Source organism: Nothobranchius furzeri, chromosome 11 (assembly GCF_043380555.1).
Source record: "Nothobranchius furzeri strain GRZ-AD chromosome 11, NfurGRZ-RIMD1, whole genome shotgun sequence".
Taxonomy (NCBI): domain Eukaryota; kingdom Metazoa; phylum Chordata; class Actinopteri; order Cyprinodontiformes; family Nothobranchiidae; genus Nothobranchius; species Nothobranchius furzeri.
In genome coordinates this window covers 71,442,665-71,456,373 of record NC_091751.1, presented here as the reverse complement: position 1 = coordinate 71,456,373, position 13,709 = coordinate 71,442,665, and the positions used below count along the sequence as shown (strand labels likewise).

General features: G+C 42.7%; 1 protein-coding gene across 1 annotated transcript in view; it reads left to right on the top strand.

The window, feature by feature from the left end:
- Positions 1-4,534: 4,534 nt before the first annotated feature.
- The window catches only part of gtf2b (general transcription factor IIB), a 124,915-nt gene continuing 115,740 nt past the window's right edge, over positions 4,535-13,709 (top strand). Inside the window, exon 1 of the mRNA XM_070541820.1 lies at positions 4,535-4,647. Within this exon, the coding sequence (XP_070397921.1) occupies positions 4,643-4,647 (5 nt within the window). The 5' untranslated portion in view covers positions 4,535-4,642. The remainder of the gene's footprint in view (positions 4,648-13,709) is intronic.

Sequence of the window (13,709 nt, the reverse complement as noted above, 5' to 3'; positions counted from 1 at the left end):
TGTGAGTTTCATCTTGAGAGCCGCTGTAGAAAAGGTGGTTTTCTTTCTTATTTAATATTCATCATGAGGAGAAATATTCACAAGGATTCTTAACAACACCATCAGTGCAACAAATAAATAAACAAATACCGGTCAATAAATCCGTGCATCTTGTCTAGAGGTCTCCTGTGTAGACCACCAGACGGCTCCACTCGTACGATCCGAACCGAGTGGTCCTGATGGGTCGGGTCAGGTTAGAGCGCGATGAGCCACGTTCGGGAGAGAGAGAGATTCTTTATGGTTGTCAGCAGCAGGGCCCGGTTCGTGCTTCGTCACTCTTCAAATGAGACCGTTGGGTTCAAACAAATTCATCCGTTCATATTTGTCTTTGATCATTTGTTGTTTTTAAAGCTAATTTCTGAAGTTAATTTAAAAACATTAATTTGGATATAATTAAATCACCTGTTATAAAGCAGTAGAATGTGGGAAATGACCCCCCCCCCCCCCCCCCCCCCCCCCCCCATCGCCCGTCTCTGTCCCCGTCCACAGAGCTGAGGACGAGACTGGGACATGTGGCTAAACGTGTCGGCCTCTTCTCCGAGGAGCAGAAACTTGTTAGCAGAAGGAAAACAAAAGCTTTGCTGCGGAGTTAAAACCATCCCAACACAGAATCAGGTGTGTGTGTGAGCAGGGACACGTACAAAACATGCCCCCCCCCCCATTATACAGTACAGAGAGGGTCTTATTGCTTCCGATGAGAACGTGTTTAGGTACTTTATTATATTGGAATGTATTAAACGACTCCGCTGCGTCGTTTCCTTCCACAAAGGTTTTAGATCCAGAATGTCTGCTGCTTCCATAACTATATTTTAGTCTCACGTTTTTCACCTTTGACCTGTTTTCATGTCTGTGTAAAGATGGTTAAAGATGGTATTTTAATGCCTACAGTTGATTTCCATCATTTTTCTCTCTAAGACCAACGAGAAGGGGATCTTAACAGGTGCTTTAATAGAACATGTGACTGAAGAACCAGTTGGACAGACTGATGATAAAGTCGGCCTCCACTCCTTCGGTGGTGCTGCAGACGTGCGCACGCACGCACCACCTTGCTTACTCAGCTAAAGTTCTCGTCTGTATTGGGCAATAAAGCCAGAATCCCGACGTCTGTCCACTGATCTCCCTCAGGTGTGAAGCTAATGCTGCTGCAGAAGTCAGAGTTCTCTAATAATGCTAACGATTAATGAAGGCCTTTCTGGAGCTTGCTGTGCTACAATTCCTATTTTACTGCTCAATGGCCTCTGTTCAGAGAAATAGAGATGAGAGACTTCAGGACTGATGAGCCAACAGCTAGTAGGAGTGAAGCAAAGACCTAAGTGTCACTACCACATACGAGACATTATTGTATAAACCCTCCCACCACTGTTGCTTCAAACTAGCCGTTAGCTCATCAGTCCTAAAGGATGTAAACCATGTCTCTGAACAGAGGCTGTTCAGGAAGCTGTCTACAGTGAAGGAGTTTATGTTTATTCATTAGGCAGACGCTTTTATCCAAAGCAGCGTACAGTTTATAACCTATAGGGCGTGTTGTGATGTGTGGGGGAAACCGGAGTACCCGGAGGAACCACGCATGCATGGGGAGAACACGCAACTCCACGCAGAACGGCCACAGCCGAGTTTCGAACCTGCAACCTTCGTGCTGCGAGGCAACAGTGCTAACCACTGCGCCACCATGCAGTCAATGTTAAGAGACTGTGTGTGTGTGTGTGTGTGTGTGTGTGTGTGTGTGTGTGTGTGTGTGTGTGTGTGTGTGGAGTCCCTGAGTAAGTGCCTGATAGTGAAACATTTTCTAGGTAAAACAGGATCCGATGCAGATGCCTAGCCCACAGGAGAGGAAACGCATCCTTCCTGTTTTTGATGATCTCATCTTTTCAGTTTGAGTTAACGAACATGTTTGAGTCCTGATGAGCGTGTGCACATCAGAAGTTAGTGTTTGTGTTAGTCGCTGTTGCACATCTACCCACATCTGACTAGAGAAATAAAGAGTGGGGAAGCTCCTTTCCTCCCCAGAGGCCCTGTTGGGTTCGGTCTTCATCGCGGACATTTGGGTTTATGGTAACGTTGCCTGGAGACTACAGTGGAAAACATGTAGGCCTTTAGCTCCCAGGCCCTCCCTCATTTATTTTGTTTTTCTGCATTAAAGGTCAAACCTGATGATGTCTGTTCTTGTCTCCACATGACTCTGGACCTCACCAGTCTTATAAAACCCACCCGAGCCCCGCTGCTCAGCCTGTCCTTGATCAGTTCTGCTCCGTATTCAATGACAGCAGCACATTTTTGGGTCTGGCTTTGCCGGCACGCTCTTCCAGACCATAATCATGTTTACATGACGGGCGCCTCTAGAAAATTTTGTATGCAGCATTTTTCCAGGGGTCGCCTTTGGTTTAGATGGCTTATTTTTTTGTATATCTAATCTGAAATTAATAATCTGACCTAAATAATCAGAACAGTTAGGAGCACTTACCTTCATTTATCAGACCACACCAGAGTTACTCAACATTGATCTGGGAGCATACCGACCGTTTGTTTTAACGCAGTCGTACAAACATCAGCCTTCATTTACCAACCTTCAGAGTTTAACACAAACCTCCAATCCCAAAGGCTGAGTCTTCCTGGATCTCTTAACGTTTAAGATTATGAACATTTATTGTATTTCTAACTAGACCCAGTGAAAAAGATTGTTTACATACGGGTGACCCGCTCATCCATGGAAGCTGGAGGGCGAGAACCCCGTCTCCAGCCATCATCCACAGCTGTATCTCTACGATTTAATGTGGATCCGGGGTTGCTGTAGTTGCCGGTCACACACAACGCCACCTGGGGAGTTTCACCCCAGGAAATAGACACAGGCAGTGGCGGCTGGCCAGTAGAGGGCAATAGGGCGCCGCCCTCCCAGTTTTTCCGTGTTTTTAATTTTTATTTTAAAAAATAAATAAATAAAATTAACAATAATCACATATTCTAAGTTAATTGTGTGTTTTGTAACAAAAATAAATCATATATATATATATATATATATATATATATATATATATATATATATATATATATATATATATATATATATATATATATATATATATATATATATATATATATATATACATATATATTGGTCTCTGCCGGTCTCTGCCGAGCGGTGGAGGCTGTGTGCTGTTTTTCAATCGCCCAAACAGGACGAGACCAGCTGTCCAATTGCTGACAAGAATATCAAAGGGTAGGAATGGGAATGTATCCAATCAGCGTCGACGTTGTTTCAGAACGTTTCAGAAGCATGATGGGCGATGGTAGCCTAGTGAACTAGACCAAATTCTTGCTTACATTTATTTAGTCTGGCTTGCCAGGCTAGGGCGATGGAGCTACCGCCAAAGGATTCGTTGGTGTTCGGTAGAACTCGGCAGAGTCGTTTTTGGTCGTGACGCAGATGTAACATGGACGCCGCCGGTGACTACAACCAGCATGGATACCGGATCTCAGCAGCCACTGAATTCAGTTCGGTCTCTTCTCCAGTATCCGTTCGAGAGGAGAACTATGGTGGAAAAACTTAATGTCAAAGAGCTTGGACCAGATCAGCCCGACGTAAAGATAAGCCAGCAGGAGAAGGAGAGAGGTAAACTGTACACACTAGGCTTCTCCCAAAATTGGTACACCAGGAAGGCTTGGCTAGCTGGATGCAATCACGCTAATGCGTTATTTTGCTTTCCGTGTTTGTTATTCAAAACGGCTGGGACAGATAAGGCATGGATGAGTCAGGAGTTACAGACATGAAACATTTTTCTGAGAAGGTGAAGAAACACGAGTCATCCCGGCCACACATGGACAACAACACGGTGAAGCTAGCCATGCTAGGCAGCAGAGCTAACGTTGCCATGCAGGGAACAACAGCAGCTGGGTGCAGAGGTAAGCTGTACATTACATTTCTGTGAATAAGATAATCAGAATCAGAAATCCTTGGTTGTCCCACAAACCGGGACATTTGTTTAATAACATGTTTAATGTGCAATAACTGTAAAAACTAATTTCAACACACATACTTATTATACATATTTAATCACGTAAATGTGTATTTCATGTAAATTAGTACATACATCAATCTGATTCCAGTTTACTTGTTACACTTCTGCTGCAGCAAACAAATTTCCCAGCTTTTGGGACAATAAAACATTTCTGATTCTCAATCAGATGTTTTTACCTCAAATGTAAAAACATCTGATTGAGAATCAGAAATGTTTTATTGTCCCAAAAACTGGGAAATATGACATTTGTAAGAGGATACTGATGACATTATTTCCTATGAAAGTGTTTCCTATGTACTTATCTGTTGTTTTTTATTTATCATATGACAGGTTTTTCACACCATCCTGAGCCATGCAAAAGAAGATTCTTGTCACCACACCCATGACCACAGCCGAATCAGAAAGGTGCTTTTCTACTTTAAAGAGGATTAAGACTTTCCTTGAGGAACACCATGACACAGGATGGGCTGAATGCTCTTGCCATGCTCTCCATGGAAAAAAAAGCTTGTCACAAACATTCCTGACTTCAATAAAAAGCTCATCGAGAGCTTTGCCACTCAGAAGGACAGAAGGGCAAAATTTCTGTACAAATGAGGTAACACACACACACACATGCATCCACTTGATCTTTGTATAAAGTTGACCTTGGCACAACACTCCAGAAATATTTAACAGTGTACATTTCTGGCATTTTGTCTAAGTAGTGTTTACTACCATTACTGTAACAGTGACCTGCTCATAATTTTTGGTGTTCACTCAAATGTTGAAATTAAACAAAATGTTTTTGTTACTTGCCTCTTGCATTGCCTATTTACCATTTATGGTCGTGTTATTTTATGTGCAATTGAATGCAGTATTTTTCAACCTTGGTCCGCAAGGCAGCGTGCCAATAGTCAGACACACCTGGATGAATCAGTTTGTCCAATGATGTAAGACAGGAAATAAAAGAGCTGTGCTTAATTCAGGAAATAGTGAAGTTGTGCACAAAGCTCAGAAAGCACAAGTTTGTTTAAAAATAAAAAAATAGCACAGCCCCACCAAAAATATTTTTCACCAGCTGCCACTGGACACAGGTCCACTCTAGAGACCAGGCAGGAGACGTGGTCTGACCAACAACATGCTTTTATTAAAATATGAAAGAAAAGAGACTAAATTGACCTGAACAGGCTGAAGCTTACCAGGGTCCAATTCAGCCAACCAAAGAATACACACCAAACCAAAGTCACCCGTCACAGTGCCATGCATCCACACACACACACACACACGTGAAAAACTCCCGCCACCAATGCCGATGGTGCCCACTGGGAGCAAGCAGGCTGCAATAAAAGAAAGAAACTTATTTCCATTTTTGCTTCTTTTTAAGACACGGGAAAGGTTTCTCTTTACCTTGCTGACAGTTTTGTGTGCCGACTGCAAAACATCCTCAGAGCTTCCAAAAATGGAATTAGAAACAAGACACAGTGAGAACGCACCAAAGATGTATAAGGAAAGAAACTGATAAAACAAAGCCAACAAGCGTTTGGCTAAATGAATTATAGAAAGACGGGCAGCCTGCTAGTTCACCAGCTGCTAAATAAAGTCAAGTAATTTATTTTAAAAGAGCACTCAGTCTCGCTCAGATGCGTGCCAGACGCGAGACACGCCCTGCAAAGAGCTAAACAGGATGTGAACATAGTTCATTTAGAGTTTCTTTTTTACATTAATGGTATATTTTTTTACAGTAAGATGCCCAAATTTTTATCTGAGACTCGCCGAACGGCATTGAATTCACAAACAAAAAAGATGTGTGTTCAACTTTCATTTTGGAACAATTTTTCAAACAAGGGAAGGGAATGATCTGAGCATGCAGGAGGACTGACCCATCATAAACCTTTGTTGGCTGTGCTGAAGAGAAAGCTACAGAACCACATTATTTAATTAATTAGCTGCGTGTTCTCCTGTCCTCTGTCCTCCGGGCCACACACACACAAAGGACTGTCTCAGCTGTTATTTTCGTTAAGGAGTGTGCACGTACAGCATGTGCGCCTCGTGCACGAGCCTACTATTGAAGCTGCCGTTACGCTTTTAGCAATCACGAGCATAAATATTCAAAACTCCGTAAAGTCCCTTTAAAGGCCCCATGTGTGAAATCCACTGAAATCGTGATGGAAAAATGTGACTCCTTAGCCCCACGCAGTTCAGAGAAAGCAGTGCAGCTACGGTGGCCCACTCACGAGTCTGACTGTAAAATCAACTTCCAACCTGTGCAGCCTAACCCGCACAAAGCTTAAAACAAGCTACTTGACCACTAAAAAAAAGCATTTTTAATTATGACTGTTTATCAACCTACCAGTTCTGATGGAAGCAAGGTAGTTCTGTTATGGGCCATTCCCATCTGTACCGGGTCGGCCCGGGCCGGGTAGCCCCAGTCGGCCCCAGCCTGGCCCGGTTGATTCACACATCCTTGCCTTAAGCCCATGGGGGCTGATTCTACCCACCAATCAGAGGCTTGCTCTAATGGAAGGTGTGAATTTGCTGTCAGCAGTGGGTGTGTTGGCCCTGGTCGGCCTGAAGCAGACCTCCTCGAGAAGAGCATAGGCGTCATTTTAACCGGGGACGCCGGGGACATGTCCCCGGCAAAATTTGTGATTGGCAGCTGTGTCCCCCCCACTTTAAAAAAAGCCTGCTGATGAGGATTTTTGTTTTACCAGCTCAGATCTTATACCAGGGGTCGGCAACCTGTTCCCATCAAAGAGCCATTATTACCCGTTTCCCACAGTAAAGAAAACACCGCAGTAGCCGCAGCGTTGTGGGCGGGGCCTACCCTCAGACTGCAGAGAGCTGCTCACAACCAGGTGACAGCTGCCGGTACCGGTCGCTCGCATGGGCGTCGCACCCGTGGGGGATTCAACACCCTCACTTTTCCAGCTGTTTTGCTCACCTCCACACCAGTCTGGTTTCTTTACGTCGCACTCACTCTGTTTGCCTGATCTCCTTCTTCACCTCCCGCTTCTGACAGCCAATGTCGGGTTTCCAGGAGAGCAGGAGAGGGAGGGACGGAAGAGCTCGACTGAATTCATAATTTTACATCTTGACATTAGCTGTACAAAGTCTGAGTTTGATAACGTGAAGAACAACAATTTGCAGAGGTTTATAACTGGCGCGGCGCCAGGTTTTCATTTTTGGGTGGGCCACGGTCATTTTGGACGGACCTTAATAAGCAGTGACTTAGTGAAGCAGGCAGGTCGCGCTAGAAAATTTAGTTTAAAAAGACGCCATAAATGTTTTACCCCGTCATTTTTATTTATAAAATATGAAGTAAAAACTCCCAATTAAATTTTCATTCATTTGTCATTAATATGTAGTCTACACCCGTGCGTTAAGTGGACCATCTTCCAGTAAAAACAAAGCTTCCACCCACCTCTCCAAATGCGTAAAATATGCATCAGCCGCTAGTTAGGCGCGCCGCACGCACCGTCAGCTACGTCAGCCCAGACAAGAGCAGAGCAAATAGAGACAGAATAGAGGATAATTGTGTCTGGATGTGGATGGAGATTACATTTTACAGCAGCCTGATCATCATTTAAATACGTAACCCATCACCTGGCTTCTAGTCCACGCTATCAGCATTATTTTAATTGGTGTGTGTGTGTGTGTGTGTGTGTGTGTGTGTGTGTGTGTGTGTGTGTGTGTGTGTGTGTGTGTGTGTGTGTGTGTGTGTGTGTGCGTGTGTGTGTGTGTGTGTGTGTTTTCCACTTCAAACACTGGTCTAACCAACCAGACCAGCGTGTCCAGTAACATATTAATGTTACAATTAAACAGTTTCACTTCATGTAGGCTAGGAACATTTCACCTGCCGTGGCCCGACCGCTTCTGCTCCACTTAAACTTTGTGCGTGATCAAATGTCTCTACAGGTGCTTTCTGGGCTGAAGAGCTATTCTGCCTCAGACTGGATGCGTCATGCGTCTCCATATTAGAGAGGGGAACAAGCGCTGTTCAGCCAAAGTTTCCTAATTTCATAAAAAGAACATTTTTCCAAGTGACACATCCCTCAGAGAGACCGGGTTTCCAGAACGCTTCAGTGGGAGGAAATCTTACCGCACCGCCGTGGTTCTGCACTGCGCTGCGAACCCCTCTACAGATCTTCAGCTCACTGTCCACCGTGGGCGCTCCGAGTCGCGCTGAACACAGTGTCCAGTATAAAGCTCTGATGTTCTGATGGGAATCAAGTTACCTCTGCGATGTGCGTAACGATTAAAATGTCCGCTCATCCATGCGCATCAGTGTGCATCGGGGTAATTCTTTCAAAACAACCAACATCGTTGAGTTTATCCGTCAAAATAAAAGTCTAATATAAATATCTGTAACCTGCCGTTTAACTGTTTTGCCTTCTTGTGAAGATTGTTGCAAAGAGAAACAACTAAACCTGATTAACCCCAGAGCCATGCGCACTGCGCTGTACTTCTGACTGTAAATGAGGGGAAACGATTTAATCGGATCCTTTTCTTTTCAACATGGTTTAATGTAAAGTTTCATTCAGTACAAACTTTAGTTACACCGATCTAACGAGACAGAGCCTGGATTTGTATTCTGAACAGTTTAAACATGTTTAAAACGGAGACATGCGTGACGCGTCTAAAATCTGCACCTGCTCCGCTATTATGGAAATTAAACTAACAAGGTGAATAAAATCAAATTATTTTAGGCACAGACAACATCCCCCACACTTTTGAAAATCTTGCAACGCGCCTGGTCGCTCGTGTACGTTAAAGTTATCTTTCATAAGAAGATAATCAATAAAACGATTTATATAAAGATGATCCAGAAGTTGTAGCCCGTCTCTGCTACAATATTTAGATATTTTTCACCCTGTTGGTGGTTTTACTGAGCAGGTGCCACTTTTGTCATACGTTTCTTTTAAAAACATGTTTAGACTGTTCAGAATACAAATCCAGGCTCTCAGAACCAGAGCGCATGTGGGAAGGTTCCTCCCACTGAAGCGAGTGTTTTCCAAACCCGGTCTCTCAGAGACTTGTCACTTAGAAAATGTTCCCTGATTATGAAACTTTGGCTGAATAGTGCTTGTTCCTGTCTCCAATGTGGCGACACATCCAGGAGCCGTCTGAGGAGAAGCCCAGAATCTGACATCCTCCAGCTCAGGAAGCGCCTATGATTACACACAAGCGTGACCCGTCAACACGGTCTCACAGTAAGACCGGGTTGGAACTGTTCAGGTTTACGCAGACAATCTTTACATTTAGAATTAGCTTACAGATGTAAAATTAATGCAGTAAAATATAAAACTTTTTATTTAAATATCCATTCATTATTTTACAAGCACAGAGAGCCGCATCAGATGGATGGAAGAGCTGCATGCGGCTCCAGAGCCGCCGACCCCTGTGCTAGCCTATATTGTCCCCAGCAATTTTTAAACCCCACTCAAGTGTATGGTTATTGTCCCCAGCAATTCTGAAAACAAACTGACGCCCTTGGTTCTGCCCCAGATGCAGGACACAGGAACAGTTTACTGGGCTGCGGAGAATTCCCTGGCGAGCAGCACTGGAACAAAAACAAAGCAGTTGGTCAGCGATCTCTCACCATGGGGCAACACAGAATGCGTGGTCCTAATTTCAAGTTCAATTCAAGTTTATTTATAAAGCGCCAAATCACAACAAGAGTCGTCTCAAGGCACATCACATAATAAACATTCCAATTCAGGTCAGTTCATTAAGCCAATCAGAAATAATGTTTCCTATATAAGGAACCCAGCAAATTGCATCAAGTCACTGACTAGTGTCAGTGACTATACAGCAATCCTCATACTAAGCAAGCATGCAGCGACAGTGGAGAGGAAAACTCCCTTTTAACAGGAAGAAACCTCCAGAGAATCCTGGCTCAGTATAAGCAGCCATCCTCCACGACTCACTGGGGATCGAGAAGACCGAGCAGACACACACACACACACACACACACACACACACACACACACACACACGTAATGTGTCTATACTTATGTTGTGATGTCTTAGTAAATATTGTATTTGGTGAAAGATAAACTTTATTGTATTTATCCTAGTGGATCTATAATTAAATGGGTAAACTAGTAGTAGCACATCCAACGTCAAGGAAAGTAAAAAGTTATTATCAGGAGAGAGAGAATGTTTAAGTGGTTAGCAGCAGTGTGCTAGACGATGGCCCCCTCCATGAGGCCACCACAGCTCAGCAGAACATCGTTGTAGCTTCTTCTGGGGAGAAAAACACTTAGAGAGAAAATAAAGTTAACAGCTGAAATAGCAGGAAATAATACAGTTAAAGAGCAGACTGTAGAAGAAAGAAGTCGATTGTGAAAAGTGGTCAGTGTATCCTCCAGCAGTCTAAGCCTATAGCAGCATAACTACAGAGATAACTCTGGATAATCTATCCTATTTAGATGGAGGCATGTTGGAGGCAGGGCAAGGGAGAGCCGTCTTTACCGACTGTACACTCCACCTTCCTCTACTCCCCCACTTGTCCAGATTTAGGCTAACATCAGATTTTAACCATAGGCCCTATCAAATAAAAATGTTTTAAGCCTATTCTTAAAAGTAGACAAAGTGTCTGCCTCACGGACTAAAGCTGGGAGCTGGTTCCACAGGAGAGGAGCCTGATAGCTAAAAGATCTGCCTCCCATCCTAATTTTAGATATTCTGGGAACCACCAGTAGACCTGCAGTCTGAGAGCAAAGTGCTCGGTTAGGAACGTATGGAACAATCAGATCACTGATGTATGATGGACCTTGATTATTAAGAGCTTTATATGTGAGAAGAAGGATCTTAAAATCTATTCTGAATTTAACAGGTAGCCAATGTAGGGAAGCTAAGACAGGAGAGATATGATCTCTCTTTTTAATTCTCATCAGAACTCTAGCTGCAGCATTTTGGACAAGCTGAAGACTTTTAACTACATTCTGTGGACTTCCTGAGAGTAATGAATTACAGTAATCCAGTCTTGATGTAATAAATGCATGAACTAGTTTTTCAGCATCACTCCTGGAAAGGACGCTTCTAATCTTAGCAATATTCCGAAGGTGGAAAAAGGAAATCCTACAAACTTGTGAAACCTGGGATTTGAATGACATGTCCTGGTCAAAGATAACACCAAGGTTCCTTACTTTGTTCTCGGAGATTAATGTAATGCCATTAAGGTCAGGCGATTGGCTAAGCAATTTCCTTTTCTGGATTTCTGGTCCAAAGATGAGAACTTCCGTCTTGTCTTGATTTAAAAGCAAAAAGTTTAGAGTCATCCAATTTTTTATGTCCTCAAGACAAGCCTGTAATCTACCCAACCGATTAGGTTCATCAGGGTTAATGGATAAATATAACTGAGTATCGTCAGCATAACAGTGGAAGTTTATCCCATGCTGTCTAATGATTTTACCAATTGGGAGCATATATATAGTAAAAAGAATTGGTTAGGGCTGGGCGATATATCGATATTTTTAAAATATCGGTATAATTTTTAAACAAGATATAAGATGACTTTATATCTTTTTATCGATATAACTGGTCAAACTGCTATGCTAGCTATTAGCCGCAATGCTAGCGACATGTTGCTCCGTCTCTAAGCGGTTATTACGTGTATTCTCACAAGTTTGCTCTATCTGAGAGCCTCTGGGTGAATGTGCTGCTCTAAACTTTGCATTTAGCGTCCTGGTTTTTAATTATTTGGGGACGTTCAACGCCAACGGAGTTCTGTTTATCCATTCTGCTCGTGCGGAGACGAACCAAACCCCTCCCTCCCCTGTGTAATCGGGAAACATCTACGGATAGTCAGAGTGGCCAAATAACAGTTTAACAGTAAACTAGAGGGTTAACGTTTTATTTTGAAGGCGAGCTCAACGGGTGAGAAATGTTGTTCCGGTTCCGTTTTTTTCCGCTCTGGTTAGCTATGCTAGTAAATACTCCGTTACGAGCGATTCTGTTGAAAAAGTTAAGAGTTTGTAAGGCATGGGTTACGGCAACAGAAGCCCGAAAATAATCCCCATAAAAGAGCAACCAGAGACTCTGAGTCATTACAGTATAATCGCTGATATGAATCAGTACGGTTAGATTCCAGCCAGGTTTGCCCTGATTACTATTAACTCCACTGTGCATGACCCACATGATCGTAGATGCAATTACATCATCATAAATTTAGCTTAACATGATATATTTTATTTCTCTGGACAATAAATATACGATATGGGCCACCTCTAGATGAAATTTAAATAATTGTACATTAATTATAAATATATAAATAAAAAGTGCCTATGGGACATTTGATACACCTCTAGCTCCCAACTGTGTGTGTTAACAGACAGCTGTACCAGTGTTTCTAAAGCTCAAACTGGTAGAGAATAGGCACTAAGGTTAAAGTTTGACAAGAGTCAATACATTTTTATGCATTTTATCTACTGATTTATGTATGTAATTTCTCAAGACAGCTTGAAGTGAGTTAACTTGTAAATATTTTACAGGAGGAAAAATATCGATATATATCGTATATCGGAATTCAGCAAAAAGATATCGAGATATACGTTTTCGTCCATATCGCCCAGCCCTAGAATTGGTGCAAGCACTGAACCCTGTGGTACTCCACAAGTAACCCTGGAGTATGAAGAAGATTTGTCATGTACATTTACAAAATGAAATCTGTCAGACAGGTAGGATTTAAACCAGCCTAACGCTGTTCCTTTGATCCCTACAACATGTTCAAGTCTTTCTAAAAGAACATTGTGATCAACTGTGTCAAAGGCAGCACTGAGATCTAACAAGACTAGAACAGACACAAGATTCTTATCTGAGGCCATGAGAATATCATTTGTAACTCTCACTAATGCAGTTTCAGTGCTGTGATACTCTCTAAAACCAGACTGAAGTTCCTCAGACAGAGCATTAGTAAGACCATCCTGGGCTGTAAGAGCAGCCCAGGATGGTGCACCAAACAGGGGCTAGGTAAACACCTCAGGGTGCGTCTCCTGGTGCTGACAAAAAGTCGGAAGGTGACAAACCACAGATGATCCTTGTGTAGATAAAACGATGTGAATGGGATATTTATCTCTCTCTCACAAACACACACACACACACACACACCCAGAAGATGGTCTCAGATCATTTTCAACAGAATGACGAACAATCAAGTTAAAGAGCAAGTCACCCCCAAATCAACTTTTTTTCTGATAAACTACATAACTGTGTGTCTAATCGTGCTGCAGACACGTGTCGTCAATAGTTTAGCACTTTGGTGCATTTTAGTTAAAATTTTAATTTTCTGCCTAAAACTGTCAGTGTTGTGCCGTTGTCAGGTAAAAACTCTGCACTGCATTTGAATTTAAATCTGCCACCACTATTGGCTAAGAGGTACCCTAGAACAATAGCTGGTACCATATGATGTCACAATGTCGTTGTGAGCCTCTGTGTGTGTGTGTTAGTGGCTCCGCCCTCTCAGACTGCTAGGCAACAGCATTCGTTGCATTTTTCAAACAGGAAGTGGGAGTAAGAATCTGGTAGGGGGTGACTTGCTCTTTAAAGATAACGTCACATTCACACAACATCACACCTCACATTCCATCCACATAGATCCATTCATCACATAAAGTGTCCGAGTTGTCATGTTTGTAATTGTTTAGTAAATAAATTTCTTACTTTTTATAAACTTGA